Source organism: Phyllopteryx taeniolatus, chromosome 5, assembly GCF_024500385.1.
Source record: "Phyllopteryx taeniolatus isolate TA_2022b chromosome 5, UOR_Ptae_1.2, whole genome shotgun sequence".
Taxonomy (NCBI): Eukaryota; Metazoa; Chordata; class Actinopteri; order Syngnathiformes; family Syngnathidae; genus Phyllopteryx; species Phyllopteryx taeniolatus.
This window is the reverse complement of record NC_084506.1, coordinates 15,945,126-15,960,089: the sequence shown is the minus strand read 5'-3', so window position 1 is coordinate 15,960,089 and position 14,964 is coordinate 15,945,126. Positions and strand designations below refer to the sequence as shown.

Genomic DNA, 14,964 nt, shown 5'->3' with positions numbered 1-14,964 from the left:
TAGTGAGGAGAAGCGGCTCAGAAAATGGATGGATGGATGGATTTGCAAAGCTGTCATTCCATTCTATTTTTTTAATGTTATTACTGTATGTTTTTGCACTGTATATATATATATATATATATATATATATATATATATATATATATATATATATATACATATAGAGTACCATTTCTCGTATAAAATATTTTTTTGGGGGGACTGGAACGGATTAATGGCATTTCCATTCATTTCAATGGGGAACATTGATTTGAGATACTGTATGTGTGATTTGAGTTGCGAGTGTGGTCACAGAAGAAATGAAACTCATAAGTCAAGGTAGCACTGTAAAGTATGAGGTTGTCGTCTGTGTGTGCGCGCGAATACCTCGATGAGAAAGTCTCCCGTCCTCAGGCCGGCCTTCCAGGCCACACCCTCCACGTCCACAGACTCTAGATACTGCAGGGCGGGGAACGCTGGGGTCGGCGTGAACTCTTCGATGGGCGTCTCGGCTAAGCGAGCAGACGAGAGGCTTTAGTGATCGCACTAATTCAAGTTAGCGTGACAGACAACAGAGTGAACACAGTCAATAATACAACTGTTAACAAAGGAGGTGAGGGGGGGCGAAGGTGGATATAAAAAGTCAACACACCTCTGTTCAAATGACAGGTTTTTGGAAGGAGAAGGTAGGGGTTTGGGGGCAAGGCGGGAGCAAACAATTCTCCCAAGGACTCAAATAAATGCTCGTCACATTACAAAACACTGATGAAAGAGAGGGTAACTTTGATTTTTTTTTTTAAATATTAATGAATGAAATAAAAAAAGGGCAGAAAGGGTGTTTTTGTACAGGACAAACGGACAGTTGCTCCAGCACCACCTAATGCTAAGTGTGCACTTGCCTGCTAAGTGAACTGCATTGCTACACTGTGAGAGTATTTGAGTGTGTGTGTTCCAGTGGACAGCAAAAGGTAGCGCCACGGGTAGTGAGTGATGGAGAAGTAAAAGCAGACTCTTCCAAGGTGCCTTAGCGGAGGTTGCCACAGTAACCGGACCCCCTGAGGGTTGGAAGAAACGGGGCACGTGCGTAAAAAGAGTCAAACACATTCACTCCGAGGAAGCGGTGTAGCCATACTGCTGGAATAGGCGGAGGGGATAATGGACGCAGAGGTTGCCAAGGAAGAGGAAAAGAAGGAATGCGAGAGAGAGGGAGGGAGGGAGAAGGAAAGAAAAGCAAACAAGAGGAAAAAGAGCGAGAGGAGCGGTGTCTGCTCAATGTGAGCGCCATGTGTGAGCAGCAGATGGGACGACGAGCTGAGACACTCACACACACACAGAGAGAGTGCATCGGAGTACACAAACGTGCTGAGCGAAGCTGCCACTGACTCATCCAACAATAACGTTCATTTGTAGCACGGTGGCCTAGTGGTTAGCACTCTCACAGTCGAGCGGTTCTGGGTTCAAAGTACCAAAGTCCGCTTGCGTCACGGTTCTCTCCTGTGTTCTTCTTGTCTTACCACCTTTGTCCTTTGTGCAAAAAGCACACCAGCTGAGGTGAACTTTTTATGTTAGTTGGAATGAGGTCAACTGATGATGTTGTGTGATGATGTCACACGCGCGTCTATGTGATTGGCTGGTGACTATTCCAAGGTGTAACCCGCCTCTCTGACACGACAGTTTAGAAAGTGTTTTATTGTTTCTCTCAACAGATATTTTACTTACACTTGGAACACAGTGAACCCCTTGTATATTGACGGTGCTGCTTTATACACGGAAACATTTGCGTATTCAATATTTTGTGCTCAGGCCAAATCTGTGCCTTAAATAAAAATATTGCTTTTTCACCATCTTGTGGCATCTATAGGAAATTACCTTTTAGACCTTTTAAATGTGGACTACAAATGCTCCTGGATTTCAACTTTTTTTACAGCAGGGGTTGGTCAGCCAATAGCTAATAATGCAAAATGTTTACCGAAGAAAAGTCGCCCCATTGCCTATTCAGTAAATAACATTAAAATGTACTAATAATAATGCTCACCTTTTGCTCCACGCAGGACAAACCCAAAGCCCTCGTTTTCTTTCTTCTGTAAAACGGCATTCTTCTCCTCTATGATGTAATCACTGGGGAGAGAACACACACACACACACACACAAACACACAAACACACACAAGAGAATTAAATATGACTCTGCAACTATACGCACACACATGCACACCGGCAAAACCGGATGTAACGGAAGTACGGCTCAGAAGCATCTTAAGAGCGAATCAATCTGGTGAGTGATCCTCCGCCACTGAAGTGACAAGACACGAGAGGAAATTCATCATTGTCACATTCCAGTTGATGACATTTAATGGAGGAACACAGACTAACAGACAGCGGTATCTTGACTTATCAATTTAATTCTCCAATTACTAGTGCACCAAATCCATTTTACCCATTGAAATTAATTGAATGCCGTTAATCCGTTCCAGCGCCCCCAAAAAACATTTTTGTTGTGTGTTTATACTAAATAATAATAGCACCGCATTGTACAACCCCAATTTCAATGAAGTTGGGACGTTGTGTTAAACATAAATAAAAACAGAATACAATGATTTGCAAATCATGTTCAACCTATATTTAATTGAATACACTACAAAGACAAGATATTTAATGTTCAAACAGACAAAATTTATTGTTTTTAGCAAATAATCATTAACTTAGAATTTTATGGCAGCAACACGTTCCAAAAAAGCTGGGACAGGGTCATGTTTACCACTGTGTGACATCACCTTTTCTTTTGACAACATTCAATAAACTTTTGGGAACTGAGGACACTAATTGTTGAAGCTTTGTAGGTGGAATTCTTTCCCATTCTTGCTTGATGTACAGCTTTAGCTGTTCTCCGTTGTTGTATTTTACGCTTCATAATGCGCCACACATTTTCAATTGAAGACAGGTCTGGGCTGCAGGCAGGCCAGTCTAGTATCCGCACTCTTTTACTACGAAGCCACGCTGTTGTAACACGTGCAGAATGTGGTTTGGCATTGTCTTGCTGAAATAAGCAGGGGCGTCCATGAAAAAGACGTTGCTTCGATGGCAGCATATGTTGCTCCAAAACCTGTATGAAGCTTTCAACATTAATGGTGCCTTCACAGATATGTAAGTTACCCATGCCATTGGCAATAACACAGCCCCATACCATCACATATGCTGGCTTTTGAACTTTGCGTCCATAACAGTCCGGATGGTTCTTTTCCTCTCTGGCCCGGAGGACACGACGTCCACAATTTCCAAAAACAATTTGAAATGTAGACTCGTCGGACCACAGAACACTTTTCCACTTTGCATCAGTCCATCTTTGATGAGCTCGAGCCCAGAGAAGCCGGCGGCGTTTCTGGGTGTTGTTGATAAATGGCTTTTGCTTTGCATAGTAGAGTTTTAAGTTGCACTTACAGATGCAGCGCCGTACTGTATTTACTGACATTGGTTTTCTGAAGTGTTCCTGAGCCCATATGGTGATATCGTTTACACATTGATGTCGGTTTTTGATGCAGTGCCGCCTGAGGGATCGAAGGCCACCGGTATTCAATGTTGGTTTTTGGCCTTGACGCTTACATGCAGTGATTTCTCACGATTCTCTGAACCTTTTGATGATATTATGGACCGTAGATGAAGAAATCCCTAAATTCCTTGCAATTGTACATTGAGGAACATTGTCCTTAAACTGTTCGACTATTTTCTCACGCACTTGTTCACAAAGAGGTGAACCTCGCCCCATCTTTGCTTGTGAATGACTGAGCAATTCAGGGAACCTCCTTTTTTACCCAACCATGGCACCCACCTGTTCCCAATTAGCCAGTTCAACTGTGGGATGTTCCAGACAGGTGTTTGATGAGTATTCATCAACTTTCTCAGTCTTTTTTGCCACCTGTCCCAGCTTTTTTGGAACGTATTGGAGCCATTAAATTCCAAGTTAATGATTATTTGCTAAAAACAATAAAGTTTATCAGTTTGAACATTAAATATCTTGTCTTTGCAGTGTATTCAATTAAATATAGGTTGAACATGATTTGCAAATCATTGTATTCTGTTTTTATTTTTGTTTAACACAATGTCCCAACTTCATTGGAATTGGGGTTGTACAAAAACATAATAAAAGACAATGTAAAGAAATAAACTGATTGTATAAACTGTAATTAGTGTACATAGGGAGAGGCCGAAAGTCACAACGACTCCGGTGTGCGTTATTATATTCGTTTATTTTCCTCAGTAATGTGATTTCTAGTTTGATTAGCGTTTAAGTGCATCAGTCAAGAATTCACTTATCGTTGGATCGCTATATTTTACGTAGTTACGGAAACTCTGCTAGGAACTTAATTATATACCCGCTTTGACAACTTAGTTGCTAGCCAAGCCTTTTTTTTTTTGACAAAGCTAGAAGGAAAAAAAGCAAGATATGTTTCCCAGTGTACAACATAAAATTAATAAATTGTCAGAAAAAAAATCCTACTTTGACTTCGTTGCTTCCCACCACTGTAAAACACTATCTAAAACACACCTCAATCCAAACTCAACACACTTGGCTCGGTAATATTGCGGCCACTGCAATACCAAAGCAAACGTTTTAGTAGCAACACTTGAAATCACGTAGACATTACACGCACACACACAGAAATAAAAGCAAAAACTAGGCGGGTTGCATTGATTGTGCTTGCTAACTCGTTAGCTTACCAACACAGCACTCGCCACTCAAGACTTACCAGGAGAACACAGAGGTCGTACTGGTGCAAGCGGCTGATCGGAAACAAACCTTTCTGCAAGAGGGAGGCCAAAGGATTTTGGTTCTTTGTTATACAAAATTATTTTGGTGTGTTGGGTAGCGAAATTCCAGGAATTTTATTCTTTAAAAAAAAAAATTTAAAATTAAATGTAACTGGAATAAAGAAGGAATTTACAAAACTGAAGATTGCCTCTTAATGGGGATAATGTAAGAGGGAGCACAAAACTCTGATTCTGGCCTCCCTCCACTGGAATCCCTTTTGGGATTAAAACACTTAATAATCCCCACGTTAATGAAATATTTTCTCAAGGGAAAATAAAAATAAACAACTGTGATAATGTGATTGCACAACCTGACTTTGGAGTCAGCCAGCCCTTCCTCAAACATTTCCAGCCTGCCTCTTAACTGGAACACGTAAGAGGGAGCACATAAAACCAATTCTGGCCTCCTTTTACTGGCTGCCTGCGCACTTCAGAATTAATTTAGAGTTAAAGTCAGTTCTGTTGAATTGTAATTGTTTTGTAATTGTATGATTTTGGATGGATGTCTGCCTATGACCAAAGAAAATTTTTATATTAATGCTTGAATATGATCTATTTAATGAGCCTCAGCAGCACGGTGACAAACTGGTTGAGAGATCCACCTCACAGTTCTGAGGACGGGGGTTCAAATCCCGGCCCTGCCTTTGTGGCGTTTGCATGTTCTCCCCGTGCCTGCGTGGGTTTTCTCTGGGTACTCCGGTTTCCTTCCACATCCCAAAAACATTCACGGTAGGTTAATTGAAGACTCTAAATTGCGTGTAGGTGTGAATGTGAGTGCGAATGGTTGTTTGTTTCTATGTGCCCTGCGATTGGCTGGCGACCAGTTCAGGGTGTACCCCGCCTCTCGCCCAAAGATAGCTGAGATAGGCTCCAGCATGCCCGCGACCCTAGTGAGGATAAGTGGAACGGAAGATGAATGAATGAATAATGAGCCTCAATATTTTCCAAATCCCTGTTAACTTTGCATTGACATTTACTCGATTTTACTGGATTTTCCACCCCTATGCATCCCTCGAGGGGTGTACCGTATAACTTATTGTAGAACTAGTCAAACCATCAAGCATATAAAAATATCTGCCCTTTGGGATGTGATTCCATTAGTTCTCAACATGTAGTTTGGATTTCAATATTAGATATTTTGACATATTGGATCCGTACGGTTATTGACTGTCAAGTGTACCGCGCATGCCGACGGTAAATACCATAAAACCCGTAGCTGCTGCAACATAAATGACATTTAGAAACTCGAAAAGCAGGAAGAAATTGAATGAAAAGCTGACATTTCATAAAAAGGCTGAAAAAGCGGGTGGGAAAATGACATTAAAACCGGCACTTTGCCATTGAAATCTCCACATATTTGCCTCCAAACTAAAAGCGAATGAATACAAGAATGAGCTGAGAACGAGCGTTTTTGTATTATTGTCAGCTTGGGAGGTGACGACTCAGACAAATTCATAATGAAGCATGCCCACAAGTATTTGAACAAAGACAACATTTGAATCATTTTGCCTTTATACGCCACCACCATTTCTATCAAAGTTGTATCCTTTATTTTACATTCTCAAAAAAACTCTAGCTTTTTTAAAATTTTATTTTAAATGGAAAATTTGACCAGCAACATGATGGGGATGGTTAATAAATAAAGCAAATAAATTTGAAACATCAATCGCATGGGAATGAATGGTTTAGAATTAGATCAATTGTGGTGGCTTAACAGTCCAAAAATGTCTCATTGGTCGGTGCAGTGGCAGCTTGTTGCCTTTAGGCGGCAGCAAATTCCACGACAGACAGTAGCACACTCCAAGGAGACTAACTGACTGTGACCATAAATTCAGATTTTCGCACAAGTGAGCAAGGGCGTACCTGTATGAGGTGAAGTTGTCATAGGATCCCACAGTGTAGTGTCTGAACAGTCTTTTGTTGCGGTCCTCTCTAGTTTCTGCAACAAAACAAACAAACAAAATGATATGAGGATTTTTCTCTCCATACAGTAAATGGACACATGGGGGGAAAGCCTGCAAATTCACATTACCGCAGACTTCAGTTCAGCAAGCATCAAAGGGTTAACCTCGGGCATGTTTTTTGGTTTTTCATTGGCTGGTTGTGACACTAATTCCAAATGAAGGGGAAAAAAAACAAGTGACAAGACTCCTGGGCCACCAATACACATCAGGAGTGTTTTCATCTTTTGTATGACATATTCAAATGTTAACCCCAACCCCTAAAATATAGATATGTATAAGGTTGTATGATGCCCACAGTTTGAATTACATTTCCATTATTTCCATTAGTGAAAACTCTTTGAATTCCAAACAACAGGTTTTCCATCGTCATAATATAGGTCTTGAGCATTTTCTCGTTTAACAGTCATTAATGTCTTTTTACACTTACATGACATGTTAAATGTTATGTTGATCAAACTTCAAGTGGTACATGGGCTCCATTATCTGGCACACAAGGAATCATTAAATTAAATATTGAAACTTTTTTTTTAAAATCTAGTACAGTGCATTTAAGTACAGTTCAGTTGTATTTAACTTGTAAGTACAAACAGTTGCATTTAACCTTTTAGAAATGTTTATTTCAAAACATTTATTTAGCTAAAATTTTCATTTAATTTGTTGAGATCAAATTAAATTAAATTTAGTTAATCAAAATTTAATTATATCATTATTTAAGTACAGTTTTTCTTTTAATAAATTTAAGCACAGTGTTATAGTTCAAACTGTTCATAATGTTACAGTGGTTTACCATAACATTAAATGTTTTTTTTAAAGAAACGAAGCCTCTGCATGTGTTTTCATGAACACTATTACGCGACTGTATTTTATACTATATTGGTCATCATGGTGGTACTTGGAGAGCTAAAAAAAATATTTTACAAGGTAGTACTGGGTGTAAAAAGTTGGACAACTGCTAGTAATCTAATCATGAACCAGTAAAATGTAATTGGTAAAAATATGATTTGACAGGGAAGGAGACAAAATGTCAGAGGACTTGAATTGACAGGTGCCAATTAAACCACATTATCCTGCCCAAATTTGTGTGTGTGTGTGTGTGTGTGTGTGTGTGTGCGCGATACACAATATGCGCGTCTCACGCCACCAAATTCTCCGTTTCGCGCTCAACTCTTGACACGTCATCCATCACCTCCAGGTCATCGCAGTGTAACATTTCGAATATTTACTCTCTTGTGTCAGCTGTCACGTCTCTTTCCTGTTTCCCCCCCCCCCCCCTCCGAGAACACCACGCACCCTTATCACAACCTCTTTAACGTCTATTTGACGACTACTGCCTGGAGAGACTGTTTTGTATTACCAAAACCTCACACTCACAAGATGCCATACCGTATAGAGGGTGGGCCAAAAGCAGGTATACACTTTTGAAATTAACTCATTCTTTTTTCCTTTTCTTTTTTTTCCCCAGGTACTGTGAATAACGACAAATAATTTGAATAAGAACAGTATTGGACAGGTACCAAAGGAAGGAAGGCAAGAAAGTAGTTCTAAGCAAAGGAAGAAAGGATGTCATAAACTGCTCAGCAGTACTATTATTGGAGCCTGGAGGGCCTCTCGCCCTCTCTCTCTCCCCTCCCTTCTCTCTTTCAGCACCTTCCTCAATACACGCACCTGTCTCCAATCAGCCCTCGTCACCACCTACATATAAGCCTGCCTGTTCCAAGTATCCCTCCTTTCCTCGAAGATGCAATCCAAACTTCCTTCTGCATCGTCTACTGCACTTTCGTCATTGCCCATTGCACCCGATGAGCCTATGCAAATTGGTAAAACTCGTTTAGATGCACAGGAACGTCAGCGTAGTGTCATCCAGCGGCTGTGCATTTACTGCGGTCAATCTGGTCATTTTATTACCTCTTGCCCCCTCCGACCAAAAGACCAGGCTCACCGTGAACCGAGAGCAACGTGGTGAGCTAAACCTCCATTCCTCCTAGCTCTCCCTCCCGTATGACCGTTCCCGCTTGCATCATAATTTCTGCTCAACACTCCATTACTGCCCTTATTGATTCCAGTGATTTTATTCATGAAGATATAATTTACCAGCTCCAAATCCCTCTCCAACCACTTCTGTCCCCGAAAAAAGTCACAGTCCTGGATGGCAGAGTCATTTCCCCTGTCACCCACCAATCAGTGCCTATCATGCTCCTCATTTCCAGTAACCACCGCGAGAAGATTTTCTTCTTCGTCATTCCTTCCCCTGAGACCCCCTTAGTTCTTGGTATTCCCTGGCTCCAACTTCACAACCCCGCCATAGACTGGACTCATTTATCTATCACAGGATGGATCCCTCATTGCCATTCCCACTGTCTGCTCGCTGCCATTCCACCCTCAGAAGACCCACCACCCTCTGCCGCCCCAGTGGACCTCTCACAAATTCCCGTAGAGTATCATGACCTCTCCCGAGTATTCAGCAAGGACTTGGCAATTTCTCTACCCTCCCACCGCCCGCACGACTGTGCCATTGCACTCTTGCCGGGAGCTCCACTTCCCACTAGCCGACTGTTAATTCTCTCCCGTCCGGAGAAAAAAGCAATGCATGATTACATCATGGACTCACTGGCTGCTGGACTCATACGCCCCTCTTCGTCTCCGGTCGGGGCTGGGTTCTTTATGGAAAAAAAAAGACACCACTCTCCGCCCATGCATAGACTACTGTGGACTCAATGACATAACCACACAAAACAAGTCACCGCTACCCCTGATTGACCAGTCTTTTGAACCCCTCTGCGAAGCTCAGGTTTTCACCAAATTGGACCTCCGAAACGCCTACCATCTCATCCGTATCCGAGAGGGGAAAGAATGGAACACCGCCTTCAATACCCCTCTCTGACATTTCGAGTACCTGGTCATGCCATTCGGCTTAACAAACGCCCCTGTAGTTTTCCAATCATTTATTCATGACCTCTGTGACATGCTCAACCGGTTCGTATTCGTGTACCTTGATGACATCCTCATCTTCTCCCGCTCCCCCGAAGAACACCGCATGCATGTGTGCCAGGTCCTCCAGTGCCTTCTTGAGAACCATCTGTTTGTCAAACCAGAAAAATGCGAATTCCACTTCTCCTCAGTACATTTCCTCAGCTACATCATTGCAAAAGGACAACTACAACCGGACCCCGCCAAGATCAACGACTGGTCCATCCCCACTACCCGGAAAGAACTGCAATGCTTCCTCGAATTTGCCAACTTCTACCGTCGATTTATCCGCAACTACAGCAAGGTCGCAATCCCCCTCAGCAGCCTCACATCCACCAGCTCCCCATTTCAGTGGACCCCGGCAGCCTCACAAGCATTCAGTGAACTCAAATCCCTGTTCACCAATGCTCCCATTCTGCGCCACCCTGACCCCTCCCTCCAGTTCGTGGTGGAGGGTGACGTGAGTGATTAAGAGGCATGGCTCCTGCAGGTCGGGCCCATCAGGCCTGACAACCACCAACAAAGAGGGCTACCTCACCCAGACTCGCAGCACCGTCGCGCATCCTCGACGTGAGGCCTAGGTGGAGGGGGTTCCAGTACCTGGTTGACTGGGAAGGGTATGGGCCGGAGGAGTGTTCTTGGATTTTCCGGCAGCTCATCCTCGATCACTCCCTTCTGGACGACCTCTATGCGGCTCACCTGGGGAAGCCTGGTAGGATGCCGGGAGGCGTCCGTTGAGAAGGGGGGTACTGTCATGAACTGCTCTGCAGTACCATTATTGGAGCCTGGAGCGCGCCTTGCGCCTTCTCTCTCTCTTTCAGCACCTTCCTCAATCCGTGCACCTGTCTCCAATCAGCCCTCGTCACCACTTACATTTAAGCCTGCCTGTTCCCGGAAATCCTCGGCAAAGTATTGCAGCTTATTCCAGCGGTACCACGGCCCACTTACCTCACGTAAGGCACAGTGTTCCTTGTTTCCCTTTCTGACTCCTCTGTCTTTCCTCGTTCCCAGTATTCCCCCGTGTTCCTGATCCATGTCATTCCTGCCGCCAAGCCATCCGCCTGTCCTCTCCACTGCCTGCCACCTGTAAGACGCCACTGCCTGCCAACGCACCCAGGACCACCTTCATTACCTTCCTCAAATAAACTGTTCTTCACTATCTATCTATCTGCCTCCGCCTGCTCTTGGGTCCAGCTCCTCTCCATACGTGACAAAGGATGCACAATAGCATCTGAAGGAAGAAAATAAGGAAGGAGAAAGAAGGGCAGAAGTGGGAGGGAGCAGGTCTAAGGTTGAAGGAAGGAAGGCAAAAAAGTAGGTTTAAGCCATGGAATAAAGGATGGCAGGATGCATGAATACAAAACAGATGTGAGGGAAGAAAGGAGAGAATGAAGGAAGGCAGAAAAAATACTTTTAAGCGAGGGAATCAAGGATGTAAGAATAATTGGGTCTAAGGAAAGGAAGGAAAGCAGTAGGGAAGGAAGAAAGGACAGAACGAAAGGATGTCAGGAAGGAAAAGATGCCAGGAACAATGAGAGGAAGGAAGGCAGGAAGTTGTCAGAAAGGAAGGAGGAAATGTAGGAGAAAAAAGTAAGCAAGGTGGAAAAGGTAAAGGATGGAAGGATGCAAAATTTGAGTGGAGGACAGAAAACAGGTAGGATAGAAGAAAGGAAGGCAGGAAGAAAAGCAGGTTTAAGCAAATGAAGGAAAGGATATAAGAATGAAGAACTAAAAAGAGGGTCTGATGAAAGGAAGGAAGGAGGGCAGGAGGACCAAAGTAAGGAAGAAAAGATGCCAGGAAAAACAGGTCGGAGGGTGAAGGAAAGAGATAAGTTAAGATAAAAAACAAAGGAAGGCAGAAAAGGGTTTTGGGTCTGAGGGGGGGAAAAGGAAGGCAGAAAGGAAGGTTGCAGGGAAGGAAGGAAGTTTCCACGTTTGAGGTTGATGGTAAGGAAGGAAGGCAGCAAAGCAGGTCAAAACATTCGGCCTGTAAAATATGATCCGAAAAGTACAAACTTGCTGTTACTGCTGTTGTTTGTTATATCGGCAAACAAAATGAGCACGCAGCCATGCGGCCCGTTTAGCACGCGTGTCACACTGAGACGCCCGGGGCGGTCGTCGTGCCGGCGTCGTGCTGCCAACTTCTCGGGAGGGATCCTCCCCTGGACTCGCCGACATCGGTTCTGTCCTTGTGTGAAGGAAATGAACCTACACTGTCATGCCACTCATAGATAAGAGCTGCCGACAAACATGCATACATACGCGCACACTTGCACGCACACACAGACACGCTCGCGCACTTATCGAGTCAGCCTCATTGACTTTGTAAATCTTTTCCTCCTTCACCCTGACTCATCTGATTTTTCCCGCTCATGCCGGGAATGTTAACCTCCTAAACTCGGTGAATCGGAGCCTCAAGCGGTGTACATACTGATGACGATCGGGCCAAATTTGAGAATCTTCCCTCCGTTGTGACCAAAAGTCAGGAAACGCCCAATTATCAGATGATTATCTTGTGTGGTGATCCTCGGGTGTGGGATGTGTTGAAAGTGATTATTCTACTCCTATCTGCTTTAAAGACGGCAGACAATTATTCATGTTATATGTGTTCAATATTTACTATAGCAAATCCTTAGGTGGGATACACACATACTAATAACCGGGCCAAATTTGAGCATTTTCACTTCATTCGGACCAAGGTCAGTAAAGACAGATTATCGGATGTCTCTAAAAGATTATCCTAGGTGGTTATCCTGTGGTGTGGGGTGTGTTAAGAGGGATTTTTCCTCTCCAGGCTGCTTCGAAAACAGTTGAGGGCCGATAGTCGGAAATCGTTGGGCAGGGTACACACGTACTTATAATAATCGGGTCGAATTTGAACATTTTCCCTCCCTTCCAATCAAAGTCAGCAAAGGCCCAATGATTGGATGTTTCGAAGAGATTATCCTGAGCGATTATCCTATAGTGTTGGGTGTGTTCAGAGGGATTCTTCCTCCATGAGCTGCTCATAAAACACAAAGGGCTGACAGTCATAAATGTTAAACCTGTTCAATATTTACGATGGCAAATCCTTGGGCGAGGTACACACATACAAACAATCGGGCCAATTTCAAGTATTTTCCTTCCCCCCCTATCAAAGTCAGCAATGCTCGATGATTGGATGTTTCTAAAAGACAATCATGAGTGATTATCATGTGATGTGGGGTGTGGTTAAAGAGGTATTTTTCTTCACCAATCAGCTAAAAAAACAGCCGTGCCCGACAGTCGTAAATTTTAAATCTGTTTATTATTTCCGATGGCAAATCCTTAAGACAGTGTAGACAAATACCGATAATCAGGGCACATTTTAGCATTTTTCCTCCCTTCAGGAAGTCAGCAAAGACTTGATGACTAGCTTGTGGTATGGGGTGTTACGAATGATTTTTCTTCCCCAATTTGCTCACAAAATGGTTGGGGCCGATAATCGTAAATGTTAAACCTTTTCAACATTTCCAATAGCAAATTCTTTTGCGTGTATCAACATTGATTGGAGCCGTGCGGAACCGATATAGTTTCCAGATAAGATAACAGTTAGCCTAGCTATCTATTTCTTCTTCTTTGTATTTTCTGGAAGTTTTTGGCATGGAGATTGGCAATTGTCAATGAAGACGTCGACAAGAGCAGTCGCATGTGATCTCAAATGTTAACAATCAGTTAAGATGTCAAAAATCAGTATGGTACCCAACTCCTTCAGCAAAAAGTCCCGTGAAAATGATTTGTTCGTCTAACCCCACTGCTCTAATCGGAGACAAGAAGATTATTTGAACTAAATGTCCTGCCTCACTCAGGATAAATTTAGCACGCTGACAATCGGAGAGGGTGAGGGAAGGGACAGACGATTAGAGAAAAGTCAGCACAAATCCTGAAAAGCGCACATCAGTTTCGGTCACAGTTTTCAGAGTAAAGAGCGAGGGAAGGGAGGCAAGTTACTGTCGAGCGGTGAGAGACATCTCGTTGAGAGAAAAGAGAGGCTTTCTGTCAGAAAGTCCTGACAGCTAAATGACAAAATAGCTTGTTGCTTCAGGTTAGTTCCTTCCTGGAAAATAACAATGTCACAATCACAGAGTCTGTTATTTGCCACCTTTTCATAGTAGTGGAAAAAAACTAAAAGTAGTGGAAACTCCATCATCGGGTTAGTGGAGGGCATTATCCTACAGGAAAATGTTTGGTCTGGTTGACTTTGGATAATTTTGCTAAACTGAATGAACGTCAGCACTACAGCACGCTATCAATTTCACCCTCAAAATAGTTTTGAATCGAATGTTTTTAAAATCAACCAGAGTTCCTTCTCGCTTTTTTAAGTAATTTGACTTATTTTCGACTGCCACGTCACACATTCGATCTAAAAGGCTAAAATCATAAAATCATCGCTCTGCCTTGCTCAAATGACATAAGGTTTGTTTACGATGGTTTTGCCAACTGGAAGTATGCATGATGTCATGGTGAAAAGGTCAGTTAATTCATGTTTACTGACTGTCTTCTGAGAAAATCAGGGTAAGTAAAAGTAAAAAAATGCAGTGATGTTGCTGCTGCCCCTGTTTTTCCCCGTCTTATAAGACCCAAGATCTCGATCAATCTACATCTTTTTATGTCGTGTTGTTGTCCACGAATGTTGACTAAAGTAACTAGCCTATTTTGACCCATAAGTGTTTTTTTTTTTAATTTCCAATTTCCATTTTTTGATTTTTTTTGTTTTGTTTTTGTTTGTTTTTTTGGGGGGGGAGACCAACCCTAAAAACTCATGGATGGTTTATCCTCACTTATTCAAGGATTTTTGGGGTTTAAAAGGAAAAAAAAAAGCAATCATAATGAGCACAATTATTCCGCGGATTTTCAGATTTTCCCTGTCTCCTGCATATAGCCGGGGGTCCACTGTACAACTAAAAAGTAAAAAGATACCTAAAAAAAATCTATTTATAGTGCATAACAAAATATTTGTACTTCACACCGCTAGACTTACCCCAGTCAAAATCACGCCACAACGTCCTGGCTTGCTCCGCCTTCACCACCGTCACCACGCCGTCGATTCTGCTACACACAACAGGCAGTTCGGACACCAACATGGGACAACAGTCCATTTTGTGTCCCGTCTAGAGATTAGATGCGAGGGCCGATCCCCTGAACCGATCCGAACTCGACGCCGGCATTCCACGCTCGCCTTATCCGCATTTTTCCTTCTCAAGCAGCCGAAAGTGTGTCAGACTCTTTCA

General features: G+C 42.9%; 1 protein-coding gene across 14 annotated transcripts in view; it reads right to left on the bottom strand.

Moving 5' to 3' along the window:
- shank3a (SH3 and multiple ankyrin repeat domains 3a) overlaps positions 1-14,964 on the bottom strand; it is a 247,951-nt gene that overhangs the window by 26,463 nt on the left and 206,524 nt on the right. For 11 of the 14 annotated variants that reach the window (XR_009788489.1, XM_061773051.1, XM_061773052.1 and 8 more), the window contains 4 exons: positions 6,648-6,723; positions 4,724-4,777; positions 2,015-2,097; positions 367-491 (listed from right to left, as the gene is read on the bottom strand). Coding sequence is in view for 13 of the 14 variants with exons in the window: in XM_061773051.1 (XP_061629035.1) it covers positions 367-491; positions 2,015-2,097; positions 4,724-4,777; positions 6,648-6,723 (338 nt within the window). In the remaining variant the exon portion in view is untranslated. The remainder of the gene's footprint in view (positions 1-366; positions 492-2,014; positions 2,098-4,723; positions 4,778-6,647; positions 6,724-14,964) is intronic. The other 3 variants (XM_061773046.1, XM_061773047.1, XM_061773049.1) reach the window with 1 other exon arrangement.